We start from the raw sequence: 23,393 nt of genomic DNA, 5'->3' as shown, positions 1-23,393 counted from the left end.
ATTTTGATTGGCCATGGCGCTTGAACTCGGCCTGAGGTGCTGCCCCTGAGCTTTTTAGCTCAATGCTATTACTCTACTATTTGGAGCCCTAGTGCCACTTCTGTTTTTCTGGTGTCTAATTGTAGATAAGAGTCTCAAAGGATTTTCCTGCCAGAGCTGGCTTCAAATTGTGATCATCGAATTTCAGCCTCCCGAGTAGCTAGGATTACAAGCATAAGCCACCCATACTTAGTTAACCAGAAAACTGCATTTGTACCAGTATCTTAAAAAATGGATGAGACCATGCTGTAATCTTTCTACTTTTCCCATGATGTTTATCGAATATCTACTATTTGCTGGAGTATTGGGGGGGGATACAATACTACTTATATGTATAGACCAAATAGGAAGGAGTCCATAGGCTACTGGAGAGACAGCCCAGTAACCTGTATCAATAGACAATTTGGGAAGCTGCCAGATGAAGGTAGCTGCAGTGTATTGTTGGATTACAAGCAAAGAGCATTGAATCCAGACTGTAAATAGATGGCATAAGATTGGCATGATCAGGTGTGCTTTTAAAAAGTATTACTTTGATGCTGTTTAGAGGGACAGAATGGAAGGAATGAGTCCCACTAGGTAGACAACAAACAAACAAACAACAACAACAAAAAACAAAACTAAACCAGACCTAGAATTGGGTCTAGTCTAGAATATGGAGCAGAACAAGACTTGTAGTGACTCCAGAATTTTTGGGGTTAGTGACTCGTTGTGTGCTGCAGGCAAGACTCTTCCACCACCTTTCCTAGAATCTGCTCTCTCTCTAGTTGTTGAGATTTCTGAGCCAATAAGAAATGATCTGTAGTGCCACCTGTCGCTATAGTAGCACCATGCCTTCTGACGTATGTTTACTAGAAAGAATGTGGTGCCTTGTGGGGGATCCAGTTGAGAAATGTACTTGGCGTAACTGAAGTGGCTTTCTACTTGGGGTATTTCAATGGAGTGTTTTGGGATTTTGCTTGATATTGGCACTTGGACACTATTTTAATTTATTTGACCTGGGCTTTTTAGCCACGTTTGCTGTCTTCAGTGGGAGAATAGGCTTCAAGCCTGTGGCTTCCTTTAAAGTTGTCTGGAGAATACAAGGAAAACATGGAATCAAGTTTGTCTGCCTGTCATGAGAGCATGGTACACAGGCAAGGAGTCAGGAGTGAGAGTGTGGATCTGGCTAGACTTATGGGTGATGAGAATTCAAGACTAGATGGAGAAATATTTACTCAGTGGGGAGTTGACAGCCTAAATCTTCATTTGCCAGGAAATTTTTCTTTTAGCTTTTGGGGAGATCACCCTCCTCTCAGACTCTGTCCATGAGTGGGTGAGCACAGTACTCTGCTTTAGCTTGGCCCTCTTGTTTCTACTCAGGGAAAGGAATAATAGACATTGTGCTACAGAGTCTCAGAGTAAAGTGACTTTTCCAAGTTTTAAACCAGAAGCCAAAATATGGAGAGAAGTTAAGCTGTTTGCTTGTTTTCTACTCCTTTCCTCTCTTGCCCCACCATTTTAAAGGTTCTCTGATCAAGTGACGTCTGTAATGCAGATTTGAATTAAAGGTCTTGCTCTTAGGGAACCATTTTTTTTTTCTCCCAGAAAGTATAGGCATGTGAATTAACGATACTAAAAATGACATGGTAAATACATTATAATAAAAATCCTAGAATTGAGGTGTAAATGAAGAGTGGCTCAGAAGGTGGTCTGTGTTGGGGGCATGCGAGACAGAAGGAGTCACACCTGAATGGACATTCAAATTGTGCTGGCCCTTGAGCACTTACTTTGTACATGGCACTGGGCTGGCTTTGTGGTTAAGGGACCTTGGCTGGAGATACTTTAGTTAGAAGGTGTTGCTGTAGGGCACAGGGCACGAGTGAAGGGGTGGGCACAAGTACAACCATCATGGGGATGTCTTTCCTCCTTGATACCTGGCTATGCACTTGTCTCACTTTGGGCAAATGATTTGCATTCTCAGTCTTCCAGTTAACTTCTTTGTAACATGAAGTTCAAGAACAAAGCTATTTCATTCCAACTATGGGACATTCTGGGAGAGGTAAAGTGATGGAGGCAGTAGATGATAGGGAGAGAGATGAACAGGTAGAACAAAAGAAAGATTTTTAGATTAGTAAAATCACCTGTGGAATACATGCATATACACATATGTAATTTAGCTAAACCCATAGAGTATACTGACCAATTTGGAGCCCTACTGTAAACTTCAGATGCTGGGTGAAGACAGACAATGATACTGGTGGGGATACGGGGTATGTTGATGGTAAAGGAGCTGGTGTATGGGAAGGGAGAAGAGGTATATGGGAATCCAGTACTGTGTACTTAGTTCTTCTGTGAACCCCAAATGGCTCTGGTAGGTCAAGTTTATTAACTAAACAAACAAAAACCATCCTGTTCAGGAGTGATCTGAGGTTGTGTCCCTGGTCAGTGATGGTAGGGTACGGAAAGACTGGTGTCTGTGGATTACACCAATCAGGATTGCCTTGTGGCTCTCTTTTCCCCTTCCTTTGCTTTGGTTTTCAGAGCATCTTGATAGTGGATGAGGTGGAGTGGGTGCTGTGGGTGGTGTGGACTTCTCATTCCTCAAGGATGAAGAATTCTTTCATATGTTCACACGTTGTCTAGAATAGAACAGTGCTATGGGAAAGGGAAGAGGCAGTTGAAAAACATCAGGCTCAGACACTGTCCTTGGTTGGGGTAGAAAAACAGAGCTTCCCCAGAAACTCCAACTCCAATCCTCAGACGTCTCCCTGTTGCCTGGTTGCAGATCACATGGCTCAGAATTAGCAGCCACGTTTGTTAACTTATCCAGTCCAGTAAATTCTTTTTTTCTATATATTTTTATTGTAATTAATAGAAGGGTTACATTATATCCACCAGATAGAAGGTGTACTACTTCACAAACATCGATACCCTTTCTCATGTCTTGGTCCCCATTTCCCTCCCCCTACCCCCACCCCTCATCTTGTTTTCCCCCCTTCCCTATCCGATTTCAAGTAGCCAAATAAGCATACATATATAATATATCAGATAACAAGGTAAAATACTGTAACAATATGAGATAACCAAGGGACAGCAAAAGAGATGAGAGATAACATAGTACATTAAGGGCAACAATCACTCATTACATGGCTTTTGTTTCTATATCCTGGAGGTCATTTCATTTGGTGTCATCCTATATGGTCTTATGTATCTAGGTTTTGCTCTATTGTAAATCTCTGCTAGCAGAGCACAAGGTTTCTACTGATCATGACAAATGAGAAAAACCATTGAGCCTATGCTCCCTTTGTGTCTGGTTTACTTCACTTAATATGATTTTTTCTAAGTCTTTCTATTTCCTAACAAAATGGGGCAATGTCATTTTTTTCCTGACAGCAGCATGGAATTCCACATCTTGTTGATCCACTCATCAACTGAGGGATATCTAGGTTGGTTCTGTATCTTTTGCTATGGAATATAGTGCTGCAATGAACACCATTGTGCTAGTGGATTTAGTATGTCCTTGTTTCCCAGTCCAGTAAATTCTTACATGTAGATACTCAGAGCATCCAGCAGTGACCAAGATGATGATGGTACTGGAGCTGCAGATTATGCATCATGTTCAAGGTCATCATGGTCAAGATGTGGATGGATTGGTGGTGTGTGTGTGAGTCTGTATGTGTCTCTGTACAAATCCATACTATATCTCTAAACTTTGGCTGTTTAGCTTACTTCTTCTGCTGTCATAGTCTGATATAAATCAACATTGGATATAAATAAATAAATAAATATATGTATATACACACACTCTGAAAAAGAAACATTTTATGTATGTAACTAGTATGAAATGGTCCCTCAATTCTCAGATTCAGAAAGCCATTTAAGTGGCTCCAAGTTGCATTTGCAGAGATCGGTGAGATGGTCACTATCAATTTTCACGGGAGGATTTCTTTCTCTCCCCCACAATTCTGCTAGAAAATTCTGACTTAGTCATGGTGATACCAAGCTGTTCAGCTGGCTAAGCTCACATTCCCCACTTATGGGTGGCTCCTGTCACTTCTGAAAAAGGGTGGCTCTCAGTCGCCAGTCTCCAGGTGTTATGATGTCCACTCCTGCCTTTCCCAGCCAGAGCATGACACAGCTGAGGTGTCTGGTACCAATATAGGCAAAGAACACTCCATGGATACAGAGCTTCCCCCAGGGGACAGGTGGTGCCCCTCTCATTCTTTCACCATAAATCTATATGCAAATCTGATCATTTCTCTATTCAGTTATCTTGCTGCTTACTTAAAGGTAATTGACATGATTTACCTTTAAATGATGTCATTAATATCCAATTTACGTTTCTGTTCTTAGTGAAGTAATGAGAGTGAGTTTTGGTATCTAAAGGGAGATCTCTCCAAGTCAGTGCTTGTACTATCCTGTTGCCTTGGGGAAATGATTGGATGCCTTTCAGCCTTGTTTCATTTTTTACAAAATGAAATAAGGATACTTTCTATTCCATACAGGACCCTGGAGGAATCCACTTTAGTGAAGACATTGAAGTATATCGAAAGTACAGTGTGGACTTGGGAAACTGCAGGGAGACCAGACCAGCTAGAGGGAGTAGTTCTGGGTGGGTTGGGAAGTGAGTATATGCTTTTTTTTCTTCAGGATTTGGAGCCACATTGGCCTCATTTCTAGCTTTGCTATTAACTTGAGCTTGTGTTCCATCTCAGACCTGTACTCACATGCCCCTGATGATATCAGTTCTTGTTTTGATCTTTTTTAGGACCCGACTGATTTTGAGTGGAGCTTCTGGATGGAATGGGGAAAGCAGAGGCTGCTGTGGCTTTTCCTTGGGCATATGACAGTGTCTCAGTTGGCCATGATGCTTGTGAGGAAGGTATGATTCCATGGGACATATCTCTTTAAGAAAAGATTGTTCTGAGCATGAGTATTAGCCTTGGGAACCCGAAAAAACATTGGCAGTGGTCCACATGACATTTAAGACTGAGGTGCCTTACATTTTCATCCTGTACTTACTTCCTTCAGGGTCTTTTTTTTAAAAAAATGTTTACTATGAAATCATTTTCAGGTTCTTTTTTTAAAACTATTAAAAACTGTGACTGGTTTAGCATGAGAGCAGTGTTGGAAGGTTTACTCTTAATATCATTCCTGTCCAAATGGTCTGGTGGAGGGAGTTTATGTGATTTTTGTTCACCAGTTTAGAAGAACATGAATCATTTCAGTTGGATATAGGAATAATCTTAATGTCAAATAAAATATTAGGGTTATCAGCTTTGGATATATTATAAAAATTTTATATACCTCTTCTGAGCAGACCTAATAATAAGTAATACATTTAAAAGTATTTCTAAGTTTGGAATGGGTATATTTACCTCAGCTATCATTTTAATTTTTTTTCTCTTTCCACACATTTCGGTTTAATTTTCTTTTCAAAGTTTCTAATTTCCTAGAAATTTAGCATTTTTGTTTCAATATAAAGATTTCTGCCCATAGGTACATGATTTACTACTCCTAAACTTAGGGGAAAAAGTTCAAATTCATTAATAATCAACAAATGCATCCTAGGACCACCTGAATGTATCATTCATACTTTTCTAGTTGGGAAAAACCAAATCAAAATCCCCTAAAAATAGGAAGTACCTTACCCAGAGCAAGGGACTGTCGATGCTTCAGTTCCTCTGGAATGCATTACCTAGTCAAATCAGAGACCCTGCATACCGCTACCAGTGCTAATCCTGTCCTCCTCCCTGGAGACTTTTCAGGAGATTGGAACTAGCATTGTTTATTGCAGTGGTGCTTATCACAGAAAGAACCAGAAGCAACCCAAATGGCCATATGTGGGAATGGGTGAATTATAGTGTATTTATTTCATGATGTAGCAGGATTTCCAGCCAATAATGATCGACATGGATGAATGTCTGAATCATAATCACGTGCTAATACAAGCTTCAGAGAAAGAAATATGATGGGATTCCATGTGTAGAAAGCTCTGAAGTGTGTGAACTAAATGGTGTGTTCACATGTGCAAACTCCAGTGTTAAATGGGATAGATACAGCTTGAGTTATGTGTTGGATAACTATTCCCCGCCATGGCTATCTCTCTCCTCTTGGTTTGCTTATTGCTTCAAGCTCACTTAGCCTACTTCTATCTGAGGAGGCAGCACTAAGATCTTTAGGAAGACTGGTTTCAGGACTTCCTTGAGAATTTCAAAATCTACACATTTACATGGCATTGGATGTCTATCAACCTACATATATCTTTGTATATAATATAATCTATAAAAGACTTATAATATGTAATAGAATGTAGATGCTAAGTAAATAGTTGTACTGTTTAGGGAATAATGACAAAAAGTTCATGATTAGTATAAGTACCATTTTTTTTTTCTTTGCAGAGGAGAGGACTGAACTTGGGGTCTTGCACTTACATCCCAACTCCTATCAGTGTAATTCTTTTCTGGATATATTATATCCATGTGTGGTTGAATCAGTGGATGTGGAGCCTTCAAGAACTGGAGGGCACACTGTATTTGAAGTATTTAAGAGCCCTTGGGTGAAACTGTAGTTTTGCTGCACTAAAGATCTATACACTCATGCAAATGACTTCGTGTCCTTGAGCCTGATCCTCCGTTGGGCAATGGGGATGTTGCTCTGGCTTGTTGGGACTGTGGAGAGTGTGTGATAAGCAGTGAAGTTCAAGGCTATGCTTTCATGTGATGAGAGCCCAGTGCTTGGTGGCTGTTGGTGTTGTCTGCTGCCATTTTCTCCTTGGAGCCATGGGCCTCTTTGATGTTCAAGGAAGGAGGGTTTTGTCTTGAAATTCAGTCTGATCATCTGGCCAGTGTCTTCCTTATTTTGAACTGGTTCTGGAGGAAAGGATCTGGACATAGCACCCCTTCCTTTCTAGGGATTTACAGTTGAGTGAGAAGTTAGAGGGGAAGTCAATCACTGGCCTATGCCTGATGTGGTGATAAGACTGGACCAGCTGTCTTGGGGGGTTGGGACCAAGGAGCATGCCACATTGTCCATTCTGGTGTCAGGGCAGTCCCCTAAAGAGGAAGCTTGGAAGCTGTGGTTTGAAGGAAATGCCGTTCACCTATCTGGCTTCCTGTGACTTGGTATCAGGAATGGGTTGACAGATGGCTTTGTCTTTTTCTCTGCAAAGCATGACTTAGCCAATGTCTGTAGGACGGGTTCTCTTCATATTGCTTGGAATAAGGCAGAGTGAGCACTGAGCCCTCTTTCTTTGTGTTTGTCTCATCTGCTCTGTGACCACAGACTTCACTGCTGTGACAGCTGGTGGGCAGAGATCTGCTTGTGGCTGGGCATAGTGCTTTCTTTGTCTAACTTTTCTTGGCCCTCCTATAAGAATAAACCACAGCTTTGGCCTCATTCGCTGTGGCCTTTCAGCACCTGGGCTAAGTATTCCAGATGGCCATAATTTGGAGAGTTGTTTTTGGTCCTTATTCAGGGTGGAAAATTTGGACTACAGTTTTCTTTTATTTCCCTGTCCTCTGAGGCATCATAAACCATGACCAGTGCTGGGGAAAGACTGGCTTTAATGGTTCTTGCTGCCATTACCAGAATCCCTGAAAGATGCTTCCCTCTCCATCCAAGATCTTAAGCTCAAGTCTTCCTTTGCTCACATTACCTCCCATGCTGAGAGGCAGGCTACTTTCAAAAACATATGGTTTCTTCTTTTTTCCTTTTGGTCATGACAAATAGTAAAACTTTCCACTGAGCTCACTGGTTGAGATGAAATGCCTTTTCTCCAGACAGGACTCACGCTCTGGGCTTTGGCAAGACTCTGAAGAACCAGGGCTCTGAGAGGGAAGGTGGAATTATGGCTCTGTGCCTTGGCTGTGGTTTGGTTATGACTGGGCTATGTGAGGTTAGGTTGCCTCCTTTCTCAGACACTTCTGTGGCCTTGCCACCACCTGAAACACACGGTTCTGTGCCCTTAGAACTAAAAATATCCTTGTGTGAACTTTTGAGAAAGCCAAACTGGTGTAGGTGCTAGGGTGAGAGCTACTGTTGACTACAGGGTAGATTTCACTGCATCCCCAGCTGCAGAAGTGACAGTATTAGCACCTGTCCCATGCTCGGCTCCCCATGGTGTGGTATGCAGTTGACAGAGAAGCCTTATCCCATTGTGTCAGCTCCCATGGTGAGGACACAGTGAACAGGCACTGTCTTCTAGCAATGTCAAATCTATACAACTAATAGGATCTCTTACACTGATGGTTTTCCTACAATCTGACTTTTCTCTTCATTTTGTCCAGCTAAGCAGCTGAAATCCCTTATAGATAATACCCTTTGTTTTTTAGTTTATGCCCAGGAATAGCTGCATAGAATGCAATTGTTTGGACTGTAGGAGAGAGTATTTCTCCCCTGTTTTCTTGGGGGAAATACACATACATATATACATACACATCACATATGCATATGCATATATCAATCAAATATATATATATTTCAACAGTAGCTGCAATTAATAGTGTAGTATGTTCTAGGTTATACGATGCATAAGGATATTGATTGAGTTCTAGATAAATACGCTTCCCCACCAGTGAGGGCCACATTTCTGTGGTATTATTTAGGGACTAGGCTTGGAATGTGGATCATTCTATGTCAGAATTTTAATGGCATTTGTTGTGTTGGATTCTAGCAGTATCTTTTTTTTTGATAAATCTTGATTTTAGTGGGGTTGTAAATTGCACAATAGTTTTGCATGGATGGTTCTGTTTGTGTTCTTCCAATCTTTTCACTTCCTGTTCACCATGAGGTATATAGTTCTCTGCTGCAGGTCTGGAGACTAGCAACTAGTATGAAGGTTCATGGAGAGCAGGGGGTTAACTTGAGGACATTTCTGTGATGTCTTAGAACCTCCTCCAGTGCCTTCTGTTTGTTCTGTTTGGCGGGAGGAAGACATCAGGGAATGAGAATGTGGGGCACATTTGTCTTCTGAGTAGCATTTGAGACCACTATTAAAGTCGTCATGGAATCTCTCATGCCAATAGGGCTTATACGGAACATTATTAAGTATTTCCTTAAAGGTTCTTCCAGCTGTCTTCGAAGTCAAGGTAACTTCTGTCTGTGGTTAAGTTCCAAATGGATCTCAGCAAACAGGCTTTTTCCAAATGGATCAAATAGCACTTAATAAAAGTGTAACTGCATATTTGCATACTCATGTAACCATGCAAGCATGGAAAAGAATCCCAGCAGTCGACACTGTAGGTCATATTAAAAAGAACCTTTTTTCTTTTTCATTTGTTCAAGTGAGGTCCTAAAATAGTGCTTGGCAAACTTGTTCCTGAAAACTGGACTCTGCCCAGAGGTGAGCCAGTGGAGGAAAATGTGAAGCAAATTTATGTGGTTGTTTTTTGTGGGCAGTAGGATGGAAACATGGTAAAAAGATGAATGTCACATTTCTCTGGTTTTCTTGGAATTTAAAAGTGGCTGACCTAGTCTTGCATTTAACATGTTCTCTTTGGGCTGGAGTACAGATGTGGGGACAATTAGTGTTGAAGTGACATTGTGGGAGAGTTATCTTGTAAGGATGAGATTTACAGTTTCCACTCTACTGATGTCTTTCTTTGCTCGACTTTTAATTTTTGTTTATTTTTGTGAACTCAATGCCCCACTCTCTTAGTTTTTTTTTCACTTAAGTCTTTCCACTTGAGCCACATCTCTACATTTGGATTTTTGTTGTTGTTAATTGGAGAGAAGGTACTCTGAGATTTATCTGCCCATACTGGGGATCCTATGTCCCTCAGATCTCAGCTTCTTGAGTTGCAGGGTTACAGGCTCGAGGCACTGGCATCTGGCATCTTGTTCATATAGGAAGACCTAAATTCATTAAGCTCCTACTCCTCAGCTCTGTGTATTTCTGCAAACCACATTGCAAAATGCATGTCTGTGAGACATTATGTTTCCTCAAGGATAACTACCAGTGCATTGAGGATCCCCTGATATGTTTATCTGGTTGTAAGTGTTCCACAGGGGTGCCTTATTTTTCTTCATAACTTCATGAAGGAGATACTAGGACACATAAAATTCTTACTCCAATTTTATATAAGAAGAATCGGAAGCATTGAGAAATACAATAACTTGCTTAAGGTTATACAGCCAGTGCATGACTCCTCTCCCCCTCCTGAAACCCAACAAAACAAAAAGACTATCATTAGATATTTAATGTTAAATCTGTGGTCCAGACTTTCGAGAGCTTCAGCATATTATAATTGGAATTTTAGATCCTAGGTCCAAACTCTGGGAGTTCTACATGTCAGTTCTGGTAGCTCACCACATCTGTCAAATAAAGACATGATGAAGGGAAGAGAAAGGGGATTTATTACATGCCAGTCATGGGAATACAGCAGTACCCCTTCAAGCTATCTATGGGTATAGATAAAAGCTTTAGCTAAAAGTAGGTGGGGAACTGGACCAGGGGGCAAAAGCTATGTGTAATTAAAACAGTTCTGGTCACAGGTTGGGCATGGATAACTATCATCTCAGTCGTTGTCTCTGGAAGGGTCCTGGAGAAGTTGTTCTTGCTTTATGGCTTAAAGAGAACAAGAACAAGTCACTGTTGTCTGGTGAGGACACTGTGGCCTGGTAGACAGTCTAATCCGAGAGGTTGGCTCTCTCTCTTCCTTTTCCACAAGATTGATAAGAAGGCATCGCCTGTCTGAAGGATTTTTGTTGCCTCAGGTCTTTGATTACAAGATTCTTCTTGGCAACTCCTGTCTTTCCTGGAGCCCAAGGTGATTGCCAAGGGAATGCAGAAGAGAATGGCTCAGCTCAGAGGACACTGATGCAAAGTGGTGTCTGAGTGTCTAGCCTTTATCCTGCTTTTAATTCATCTGGAGGCCTAAGTAAGGAGTCAGTGTTTCTTGCCAAAGCAGCTTTTAAGCACCTCTAAAGTGTGGAGGCCTAGGGTTCTCTGAGGCTTCCTGGAAGTATGTGCTATACAGAACTTCCCCTTGGCTTCATCTCTGAAGGATAGGGCCTGTGGGGTGTGACTGTCCAGATTGGGGATATTTCACCAGTGAGCTGAAAACACAGCCTGGCATCTCATTGTTGAGCTCGCGCACGCGCGAGTGTGTGTGTGTGTATGTGATCTCATTGTTGTGTGTGTGTGTGTGTGTGTGTGTGTGTGTGTGTGTGTGTGTGTTTGGGGGGGATCAGTGGTTTAAATGGCTCTGACTGCAGGCAGAGTACTGGATTCCCTGTTCCTGGGTTAGTAGAGATCCTCCTCTTCCATGTAGAATCTCTCTGAGCAATGCCTGTGGACTCACTTCTTTCTCTCTCTCCTGCTCCCTTCTCACTGTCCACAGCACAGACCCTGGATCCTCATGGCCTATGGAATGTGGGCCTGCTGGCATGGACTGGGGGCTCCAGGGGTGGCCATGGTTTTCCTCCACACCATCATCGCCTTCTGCGTGGCCCAGTTCCGGTCACTGCTCCTGTCCTGGCTCTGTTCCCTCCTCCTGCTCTCCACCCTGAGGCTGCAAGGTGTGGAGGAACTTAAGGTAAGCATCTTTGCTTTTCTTTTTTCTTTTCTTTTCTTTTTTTTTTTGTTGTGGGTCATGGGGCTTGAACTCTGGGCCTGGCCACTGTCCCTGAGCTCTTCAGTTCAAGGCTACCACCCTACCCCTTGAGCCACAGCCCCACTTCCCCTTTTCTAGTGATTGCTTGGAAATAAGAATGTCAGGGTCGTTAGTGCCCAGGCTGGCTTTGAACTGTGATCCTCAGATCTCAGCCTCCTGAGTAGCTGAGTCACTGCACCTGACTCACTTTGCTTTTCTTTGATGCTATTAGATGCCTTTATTTTCAGACAGCAAACAATCTGAGATACTTGATGGAGCTCCCTCTAGAGGCAATAGAGGGTAGATTTAAGAAAAGATCTCATATTGTTACAGTATCTTACTTTGTTATCTGATATATCGGATATATTTGTATTTGGTTATTTGAAATTGGATAGGGAAGGGGGGAAAACAAGATGAGGGGTGGGGATGGAGGGGAGGGAAATGGGGACCAAGACATGAGAAAGGGTATCAATGTATGTGAATTAATGTACCTTCTATCTGGCAAATATAATGTAACCTTTCTATTAATTACAATAAACAATATATGAAAAAAAAGAAAAGATCCCTGCAATGTCCTGCAATCTTATCTGATGCCTGTGAGGCTGTACTTTTGCTCCCAGCTTGGATAGGCATGGATGGTGTCAGGACTGGAGGGTTAGGAGTAAGGGTTAAAGAGATGAGCAGTTCCATAAAGTATTTCATTAAAACCAAATACTTATGCAAGTGTTCTACAAGTTTTACGAGGCGCTCTTGGCCATAAACTCAAGTGATCAATTGCCCACAGTGATTCCAGGAGATTTGTTCATTATTTATTGATATAGATAATTCTAGGAGCTCTTCATATTTAGGAAGTGGAAATGATGAACAGTTGTATCCAAAGGGCACAATCTAAGCTCCTGGCTTTTTGTTTCTTTTTTCTTTTGAAATGATGGCATCTTGACAGACTCAAATATTTAGTAGGTGTTTGTGCTAAAGACAGAAGACATTAGGTTGTGTTTGCATTAGTAAAACTTTTCTTTTGCAGAAATTTACCTTCTTGTATCAACCAAAATATGGTAGATTCATCAGAGAACTCAAATGGTGAAATTCCTTAGAAAGGCTGACAGTACAGCAAGGTAAACACCAGGAAATGAGCACTTGAAAAGAAGAGGGGAGAAGACAAATGAGGAGAGGAAGTGGGGAGAATTAACTCATAAAATTCAATTCATGTCCAACAAAATAAAGAAAATTGAAGGAAAGGGTAGGGTGGGTATGGGGGATAATGTTGAAAGGATGATAATGCAATTAAGATTTGGTATATTCAGATACTGCATTGTTGAATGGCGACTGTAATACAACTACTTAAAGATAATAAAAAGAAATTTACCTTCTTGAATTTCTTTTCTCTCCCTTCCTCCCTCCCTCCCTCCCTCCTCTCTTTCCTTCCCTCTCTTCCCTTTTTGCTTCCTCCCTCCCTCCTTCCCTCCCCTCCCTCCCTCTTTCCTTTCTCTTCCATTTTTCTCTCTTCCTTCCTCATTCCCTTTCTCTTTGTCTCTTTTTTTCTTTTCTGGTTCTGGGGCTTGTTTCCGGGGCCTTATTCTCACTCTGTTTGTTGCCTATGGTCTAGTATTTGACCCATGGCCCTAGCACAGCGTTTTGCTAGCTAATTGGAGTGTCTCATAGACTTTTTTTTTTTTTTTTTGGTGCAGATTGGCTTTAAACCAGTCTTTTATATCTCAGGGTCCTGAGTAGCTAGGATTAAGGCATAAGCCTCCAAATACTTGCTCTTAGCTTTATTTTCTTAGTCCTGTGGTAGTACATTTGTATTCTGTGATTGGATGAACACCCAATTTGGCCTGCGGAGTGCTGGCTGTCTGCAGCCTGTATTGCTGAGTTGCTGGCTGCTTGTGGGTGTGACTCTTCCTGCAGTGTGCTCTCTAGTAATTGTAGATGATTTGGAGATCATCTCCTGGCCTTAGCCAGAGTGTCCCGAATGGCTGTGGACTGTGTGATCTGCCTTTGGTAACTGGATGACTTAGCACTGATGCACTGAGCATACCTGAGGCCTGGGCGGGACCCCTGGGTGGTCTGTATGACTTCCCTGTCTCACCAAGTCAGAGAATCAGGCTTGCCATGCAAGGCTGCTGCTGGGGAAGCCTCTGGTTTTGTGGCTACAGGGAAGGGGAGCATTTCTCTGTGTGGAGCCATTCGCCGTCTATGGGAGCTCTCCTCCAGGGAGAAGCTCATAGCAGAAAGGGAAGTTCAGGAACCCAGATCTACTGTGACTCAGGATGCAGGGCTTTAGAGCCCTTCAGTTTAGTCTCAGTTAGCTTGGCAAGAGACAGCCCGAGAGTTCCAACTCTGCCAGCATCGGGAACCCTGTGCCCAGAATAGGCCCCAGTGTTCTCATCTCCATCCTGCCAGAGACTGGCACGCAAGCACTGCTGGGGCGGGACTGTAGTCGCAGGGAGGGTCAGGCCACGCCCCTTCCCTCCCTGTTTGTGTATTTATCCCAGATGCCTCATCCACTCCACCCTCTTGTCTTCTTCAAAGCACAGCTTCTTTAGTTAACTTAATTTGTATTATTTCTTTAGATAGGATCTCACTGTGTAGCCCAGGCTGGCTTGGAGCTTTTGAGTCTCCCAACTCAGCCTTCCATGTGCTGGAATGATAGACGTGTACCATCATGCCTCTTCAAGCCATTTCGGGGTCTCTCTAATCACCCTTTTCAGCTCCTGTTGGCTTGTTGTCCCTTTCTGTGAGTCTCAGAGGGACAGTGTTAGATTGTGTGGCAGCTATGTGAGCTATGTGCTCACTTGATGTGATTTAACACTTTGCATGCTTCATGCATCTTATCTTCAGAGGGAAATGCAATATTCTCCTGTCCCTGTCCCCACCCTCAAGGCTGCTTCTCTGTAGACAGCTGCTCATACAGCATTTGTGGATTGTAGAGATGATATGGAGTTAAAGAAAGGGATGTGGGAGGGCCAGGAGTTTGGCCTAGTGGTAAGAGTGCTTGTCTAGTATGCATGAAGACCTGGGTTTGATTCCCCTGTACCACATAAAAAAAAGCTGGAAATGGTGCTGTGGCTTCAGTGGTAGAACTCTAGTCTTGAGAAAGCCCAAGGACAGTGCTCAGGCACTGAGCTCAAGGCCCAGGACTGGCAAAAAAAAAAAAAAAAAAAAAAAGAAAGGGATGTGGGAGGGTATAGGTTTGAACTAGGGACCAGCACTGGACCCAGCAGATCCAACCAATGCAAAAGTTTAGTCACAATAACTGAGCTTTGTTTGGCCGTGGAAGGCCCTACAGCCAATTAACTAATTAAGCTGTACACAGTTAATTACTTAAGTTGTAACCAATTGGCTGCTTGATTAGTATGGAGTCAATTAACTTGTTTTCCCGTCTGCTCACTTTATGGTTGGCTGGAGTTCTCAGAACCTTCTGTGGTTCTGGGAAGTTCACAATTTGTGAATTGTGTTTTTTGTTTTGTTCTTTTTTTTTTCTCAGATAAACTTGAATAAAATTAATTATCTTAAAGATTTATTTAACAGGTGGGAGCACTAAGGAGCTGCTGCTTCTATGTCTGTCAGGCGCAACCATTTTCTGAACAGTTTATGACAGTGACCAATCTATTGTTCTGTGTCTTTCAGTCTTTTTTGTAACAGTACTCTATTCACATTCATTGGCCTGAACATTGTGATTTTGATGTTCTTTCTTTAGTCTAGAACCTTAATGATGTCTGTGCAAAAAGTTCACTCATTCATTCAACCATCTAACCAACCAAGAAACAGAAAAAGCTTCTTTTTTTTCTGGGCTCACCACCTCTCAGGACTTTGCCATACCCTGTGGTTTTGCCTCCCCCATCTGTAGACTTTGTAGATTGCATGTAAATGACTTATGTTTTCTTCTTCCAAATTTCCATTAGAAAGTATGCTGGCTGTTTAAGTCTGGTAAAGATACTGGATCCAAGGATGCCTTAGAAATTTTCTAGTGTTGTTGGATCTTAAAGAACTTGTCCCAGGATTGGGATTTTGACTTCTGGCTAGCATCTGTAGCAGCTTAGAGACCTCTGAGTCTCAACAGTTGGGTTAAACATGCAGTCAGCTAAAGCAGAGACGAATTAATAACAAAAGAACAAGAAGAAAATTATGTTGAAGGGAGAAATCCTATGTGATATTTATAGGCCACCTTAAGTCATCAGAATGGTTGAAAGGGCTGTCAAAGTAGTATTGGATATAGCTAGCCTCTGTGTTATCCACTGGATGTATCAGTTAGAGGTATATCCAGGAAAAGTTTCATTATGTGAGTCTGACCTAACGGGAAGTCGATGGTCGAGATATTCTCTTCGTTGCTTATTAACTGCTTACTTTGTTTTTGGTGCTGTGGCGTTGGGGTTTGAATTCTGGGCATCAGGCATGTTAATATCCTCTACCACTGAGCTATGCCTCCAACCCTAACTGTGTGCTTTGGTTAGTGCTGGGGTTTCTTTGATGTTCATTGCAATCGAACGTTCCTTGCCATTCACAGGCTGTCGTCTTCCTTTGGTTTTGCAGAGGAGATGGTACCCAACAGAAAACGAGTACTACTTGCTGCAGTTCACCCTGACGGTTCGCTGCCTGTTCTATACCAGTTTCAGCCTGGAGCTCTGCTGGCAGGAGGAGCCCTCCACCCGCTCCTCCTACTCCTTTCCCTGGATTCTGGCCTACATCTTCTATTATCCTGTCTTCCACAATGGGCCCATTCTCATCTATCCAGAGTTCATCAAACAGGTAGTGCCTGCTGGGGCTGGGCTGGAGTGGTGAAGCCTGAGTCATTCCACTGAGGTGCACCCCAAATGGAAGGCACAGGCCATGTGTGGCCTTGAGCTTTCATGATAAGGGGGACACAGCAGAGGAGCAGACCATCACAGTTAAGGTCATGCTGTCTTTCGTGTCAGCTGGAGCGGGCCCACCTGATCACTCAGATTTATGGCTCCCTCTGGCCACTGGGATTCCTACCTGAGTACTGCAAGTTGATGTTCCTGGCAGCAGAGTTCCGGAGAAAGAGGACGTTTGATTGTGATAGTGACATTTACAAAAGTAAGAAAGAAATTCTGTTAATGCCAGTTAGTAGAGGGTTTTCTTGTGAAATATCCTGTTGTAGTCTAGATATTGCTTAGGTGACCAAGGCAAGAAAGCAGAGGAATTGAAGGCAAGAATGCATTTCCGACCAGGGAGCTGCTGATGCCCAAGCTCCTGTCTGCCTTCTCTGGACAGCATCCTTGTCAGATGTCAGGCTAAGTCGCTTTTGTCTTTCCCCACACACTTTTTCCTTTCCTTAGACATCTCTCCTCTTCCCTCTCCCCCTTCAACTTGCTGCCTTCAGGACCACGTGTAAGTTAGAAATGGACACCTCACTCAGTGGACCCCAAGGACTGCCTTACTGCTAGCTACAGAAGTAAACGATCTTGGTGGTATAGAGACTGTGTATTCACACATGGAGGTCACACGCATGTGTGCACACATAAAACACAGCATGACCCTTAGTCCCCTGCATAGCTGGTATTATAGCCCTGAGCCATCAGGGCTTGGCTAGAAATCACTTACTTTATCTTTAAAAAATTTTGGGGCCAGGAGCGTGGCATAGTGGTAGAGTGCTTGTCTAGCATGTACAAAAACCTTGGTACCACATACATAGAAAAAAAAAAGCCAGAAATGGTGCTGTGGCTCAAGTGGTAGAGTTCTAGGCTTGAGAAAGCCCAAGGACAGTGCCCAGCCCCTGAGTTCAAGCCCCGGGACTGGCCAGAAAAAAAATATTCCATGTCAGGCACCGGTGGCTCATGCCTGTGATACTAGCTACTCAGGAGGCTGAGATTTGAGGATTGCCGTTCAAAGCCAACCCAGTTTGAGATACTCTTCTCTTCAATTAACTGCTAGAAAACCAGACGTGGCACTGTGGCTCAGGTGGTGGAGCAGTAGCCTTGAGCTAAAGAGCTCAGGGGCAAAGCCCACGCCAAGTTCAAGCCCCCTATCAAAAAAAAAATTCTACAAGTTATACATTGGATTCAACAGTACATTTTGCATTGTAATATAATGTGATTGCACTATTCTGAAGAACATATAACCTTTTTACCCTTTAGAAATCTTTACATGAAGCTGATATTCTGGGCAAATAGAGGTGTAGCAGAATGTTTCATACACTTCAGTTTGAGGGTAAGATAGGCTCATTTGGTTGTCATCAGCATTGTTAAATCGCATTCGCAGTTAAAGTGTGGGAGACAAGGTGGGTGATGATGATCTCATTTTGTGGTTGCCACAATGTGGGATTCTCTGACCCAGTATCTCACAATGCAGATTCTCCGGCCCAGCATCTCGGGCCTACTAAAGGAATCAGACCTCCCCATCCATGTTTACCAGGCCCCAGGTGAGTCCTTACCTCTTAGAGACTGAGGACCACCCTCCTGAGTGGGTGGGGATAGCTAGGTGGTGGGTTCAGACTCTCTGCATTTAATCTTTCTAAGGCAAAAGTATAGAATCAGAATTCTTTCTGACTTTTCTAACTTTTGGACTAAGCATTTCTCCAGCATGAAGAGTAATTTTCAGATAAACAGAATCCATAGGAGGAAAAAATTATTTTCTTAACTGCATATTACCCATAAAGAGCTTTGCTCTACAGGTTGTGTGCTTTATGATGGTGCAGAATGGTCATTATTTTTACCTCTTGTCTCCTCCTGTCAAGACTTGCCTGGTAGGGTCCAACAGGGGTAGCAGAGGCTCATTCTAGGGTTCTGAGTCTGCCCCACACAGGTGAGGTTTGAGATGTCAGCTCACCTAAGCCTTTAGCCTTGGAGCTGATTTTTTAAAGTACAATCTGGAAAGATAAGGAAGTATCTTCTTCCTTTCAAGTTAATTCTCCCTGTCTCCGTCTCTCTGTCTGTCTCTGTCTCTGTCTCTCTCCTCCCCCCCCCCCACTACTGTGTGCATGTGCATGTGTGCTAGTACTGGGCCTTGAACTCAAAATCTCATGCTCTTGCTTAAGGCATTTGCACTCAAGGCTGGCATGCTACTACTTGAGCCAAATCTCTACTTGGGGTTTTTGTTGGTTAATTGGAGATACGTCTCTTGGGTTTTCTGCCTGGGTTGGTTTTGAACCATGATGCTCATATCTCAGCCTGTTGGATAGCTAGGATTACAGTAATAAGCATCGGTGCCCAGCTTCATTCATATATTTTTCTCTTTCCTAAAGCCTTCCAAGAACCACATGTAACAGATGCTGAAGGCAAATTGGAATTTTTCTCTATAATCTGAGAAAAAAGCTAGCCTAGAAACAGAAGTGTTCAGAAAGGTACATGGCAAAACAAACAGAAAAAAAAACCCAGGCAGTTTCTGTAATGGCTGAGGAAGGATGGTGTTTGTGAGGAGATCACCACCTGTGAGAAGAGAGGTGTTAAATTTAAGCTCACCAAGGAGGAAAAGGCTGGGATGGGCAGAGAATGCTAATTGGAAGAACCTGTAAGTGAGGTTTTTTTTTCTGGAAAAATGCTTAAGTCAATGAATGGAGTGAATGGATGAATGAAAGAATGAAATGCTTTCAAGTACAAGGAGTGGTGATACTGAAATGCATCATTAGTTCTTGGGTTGTTAAACCAGTGCTTAAAGACACAGAACAGGAGTGGGAGGCCGTACCACCAGGGGGCAGCAGAGCACTGCTGTGGAAACTGCAGGCTCCAGTTGGCATGAGAAAAGATGAGGCACATCTCTAGAAGATGCATCTTTCACCCATTTTTTTTTCTTTAGTACATACATTTACTTAGACAAGGTGAGGGAAGTGCAAAAGAGTCTGTTGGCCAGGTGCTGGTTTGGTCATGCCTGTAATCAATAAGGAGGCTGATCTAAGGATGGTGACTTGAAGCCATCTGGGGCAGGAAAATCTGTAAAACTCTTACCTCCAATTAACCATCAAACAGCTGGAAGTGAAGCTGTGGTTCAAAGAGTAGCATGTTAGCCTTGAGAAAAAAAAAAGCGCAGGGATAGTGCCCAGGCCCTGAATTCAAGCTCCAGGATTGGGCTGGGGGAGGTAGAAGAGGGGGAGGAGCCGGGAGAACAGAAAGACAGAGAGACAGAGACAGAAATAGAAAGGAAAGAACAGAGAAGAGAGAGAGAGGGGGGTGGAGAGAGAGATAAAGAGAGATCTTTGGTAATTTAAGGACTAGACAATTTGAAAATGCCAGTCATAAACAGGTAAAAATATTACCTGTTGAAGTACCTTCATACCTTATCTTGGAGGCCATTTCTGGTGGTCTTTACAGTATCAAAAACATAGGTTCTAGTTATTTTCTGCAGTGCTTCTGGGGAAGCTCAAGAGGCCTGGGATGGCAAAGGTCCAGGAGGGTCTCAAGCAGGCTGTGGCTGCCACTTACTTAGCTGAGAGCAGGTAGAGTGTACACCTTCTTTGCTGAAGGCTGTGTTCTAAAAGGCCTACAGCCCAGCTCCTTGGTTTGAATCCCTGTTATTTGGCTTGAGATCTCTTGGTGAGTCACTTTGTGCCTCTGTTTCCTGACCTGTAGAATGGGTAGATGAATAGTTGCTTCCTTATGGGATTGTTGTAAAGATGGTCTCTGTGTGTGTGTGTGTGTGTGTGTGTGTGTGTGTGTGTGTGTGTGTGTGTGCTGGTACTGGGGCTTAAACTCAGGGCCTAAGCACTGTCCCTTTCCTTTTTTTGTTCAACCACTTGAGCTACAGCTCCACTTCTGGCTTTTGTTCATTAAATGAATGTAAGAGTCTTGTAGACTTTCCTGCCAGACTGGCTTTGGACCTCGATCCTAAGATCTCAGCTTCCTGAGCGGATAAGATTACAGGTCTGAGCCTGTTATAAAATGGTTTTATGTAAGTATTGAGGCATGACACATACATAAAGTGTTAATTATTGCTGAGGTTGTTTTAGACTGAAGACTGTGGCACTTAATACAGCTAAGATTAGGCTCAAATTTAGGCCTTGGATATCCAGCCTGGTAAGTGGCCACAAGAGAGACAATTCTGCCTGCTTAGTGGTCTTCCTTGAGTTCTATATAGGCCAGTACATTGGTTCCATTTGTTTTAAGAGACACCCAGGTTGCTGCTTACATGGGGGTGGTAGCCTCTGAGGGACTGGCAAGGGCTGGGTGCCCTAGAAGCTCTGTTAAATGTGTGGGTGGGTTCTGATTTTAGAGAGCACTGGAAATAATGCTATTTCTCTCTCTCTCTCTCTCTCTCTCTCTCAGTACTAGGGCTTCAACTCAGGACCTTGACTCTTGCTTGGCTTTTTTTGCTCAAGACTGGCACTCTGCCTCTTGAGCCTCACATCATTTCCTGTTTTGTTTTTTTGTGGTTAATTGACATAAGAATCTCACTGTTGGGGCCGAGAGTTTGGCCTAGTGGTTAAAGTGCTTGCCTAGCATGCACGAAGACCCGGGTTCAATTCCTTGGTACCACATACATAGAAAAAAGCCGGAAGTGGTGCTGAGGCTCAAGTGGTAGAGCTCTAACCTTGAGAAAGTCCAAGGACAGTGCTCAGGCCCTGAGCTCAAGCTCAGGACTGGCAAAAAAAAAAAAAAAAAAGAATCTCACTGTCTTTTCTGTCCAGGCTGGCTTCAAACTTTGATCCTCAGATTTTACTCCTCCTCAGTAACTGGAATTACAGGTGCGAGCCTCTGCTTGGCTCTGACAGTAATCTTATCACTGAGCACATATTCCAAGCGAGTGCAACAAGTTCTAGCTCATTTCATTCTCAGGTAACCCACAGAAAGGAGGAGGAAAAGGGGGAGGGAGAGGGGGAGGCCTGGTTGGACATCAGAGGTGACAGTGCCCCCAGCTGCAGCCCCAGGAGAGAATGTGTGTGTCACCAGCCTTGATGTAGGTGGCTTGGCTGGGGCCAAATGAGGATGAGAGTAGAGAGAGATTTGTTGCAAGAAGGGATGTGGAACACAGAGAAGCTGCCTCATTCCTCCTAGAAGGAATACGGCTCTAGCTAGCAGGCTCTTAGCCCCAGCAGACAGAACCCAAGCAGGCAGGGCACAGGGGCTCCACTAAAGCAATTAGTGATAAAGGACAGGGCCTTTGTTTGCTGTTCTGAAACATATGGATTACGCATGTGCGAGAGAAAAGAATCTGTCATCTTCAATCACAAGAATGTCTTTGAAAGAGGAAGGCTTCCAGAGTCTCTTTTGTACAATTTGCATGAAATGAGGTTTTAAAATATAATATGTTTCAAAGTGCACTTTGCAGATGAGTTAATGTGTACTTTTCTTTTTTTGAGTTGAGTCTGAACTTGGAATTCCCACGATGGCAGTTTCCAGTGGTCTTCAGGCTGACAGTCCCCGGGGTTGGAAGCATCTTAAATGGCGTACTTTGCATGCAGACAAGAGAGCGACCTGCGTATTAGATGAGCTTTGTGCAGCCAGTCTGTTCTTCCCGCTGTGTCCATAGGGGACAAACACTAACTTATTGAAATAAGAGATTCCACAAGATTGAAGGCATTAAGTGGACTGTTAATAGTGAGCAACCAAACTTACAGAAAGATAAATAAGCATTTCTTAAAAGGTAAAAGCAAATAGAATAAAATTTGGATTGTTTTCTGTCTCCTGGGTACTTTTGTGCCATTAAGAAATCTCCATTCTGTTGCTTGGAATGAGGAAGCATTCAAGCCCCGAAGAGGATCATGGGAGGGAGAAGTCCACTCCTTCCAGTCCCGTGGCGATGTATAATGATGCTTTATCAAGTTTGGTCAGGAAGGATTGGTCTGTGGAAAGCAGGTGAATCATTTTGGGGGAAGCTAGTCAGCCACCTTCCGTAGCTCATGGTTCTTGGTCACAGATGTTTGTGTGGCTGTGCACTGTTCAGGATTTTGGGGAGGACGCGGAGGACCTGTGAACTGACCTTGAAATGTCCTTGCTTGGAGCTGAGAGGCAGCTGGGAAGATGTGGTTTTCTAATTGCCCAGTAGAGCTGTTGTGTGGCCTTATCCCGGCTTGCTTCCAGTCCAATCCAGCTTTTGTTCCTTCTTCCTGGGCTGGGGGGCTGGGGAGTGAACATTGATGACACCCCGAGGCCTCAGAGGCAGGTCTGGTCTTCAGGACTTGAGCTCAAGTCAGGCTGGTACTCAGCAGCCCACAAAGCTTAGTTACTTTGATAGAAACTGGAGATAATGAGTCATGTGAAGAATATCACCAGCCAGCATTGTTTTTAAGGCTATTATCACATTTGCTCAGACACTTTGTTCCTATGGAAGGGTGTAGGTACCAGAAAAGGCCTGTTGGATGATCTAGAATGATTTTGGTACTTCTTCATGTCTTAGCCTTGAGAGTGACCATGATATGAACAAACTCTTTTGGCTTCCACAGACTTATGGATAGCGTAGGGTTTCATACCTTTGAGGCCACTGTAACAAGATACCGTAAATCCAGTGGCTTATAAACAGCAAAAACCGTCTTCTGACACTTCTGGAAGCTGCAAAGCCTAGGATCAAGGCACAAGCGTATTTGGTGTCTGGTGAGAACCTGCTTGGTTTGCAGAATGACATTTTCTCCATGTATTCTCATGTGGTGGAAGGCCTAGTTGGCTCTTGGCAATCTCTTTTATAGAAGCACTAATGTTGATTCTGAGATATCCTTCCTCATGATCTCATCAAGCTCTCGCAGGCCCCGTTTTCTGATACTACCCTAACAAGCCCTTTGTGGGTGTGGTGTAGGGGGTGGGGCAGGGAAGGAGTAGAATTCATCTTGGGAATTTTGGAGGGACACGACACAAATATTGAGACCATAGTTTATGTAATTACTTCTTCATTTGC

At 43.3% G+C, this 23,393-nt stretch overlaps 1 protein-coding gene across 1 annotated transcript in view; it reads left to right on the top strand.

Annotated features, from left to right (window-relative positions):
• Positions 1-23,393, top strand: part of Hhat (hedgehog acyltransferase) — a 208,057-nt gene that overhangs the window by 19,161 nt on the left and 165,503 nt on the right. The window contains exons 3-5 of the mRNA XM_090339923.1: positions 4,787-4,900; positions 11,361-11,555; positions 16,146-16,361. Coding sequence (XP_090196049.1) covers positions 4,787-4,900; positions 11,361-11,555; positions 16,146-16,361 — 525 coding nt within the window. The remainder of the gene's footprint in view (positions 1-4,786; positions 4,901-11,360; positions 11,556-16,145; positions 16,362-23,393) is intronic.

Source organism: Megascapheus bottae, chromosome 10, assembly GCF_031878675.1.
Source record: "Megascapheus bottae isolate mThoBot1 chromosome 10, mThoBot2.hap1, whole genome shotgun sequence".
NCBI lineage: Eukaryota > Metazoa > Chordata > Mammalia > Rodentia > Geomyidae > Megascapheus > Megascapheus bottae.
The sequence above is the reverse complement of the archived record's forward strand: the minus strand, read 5'-3'. Positions and strand labels throughout refer to the sequence as shown.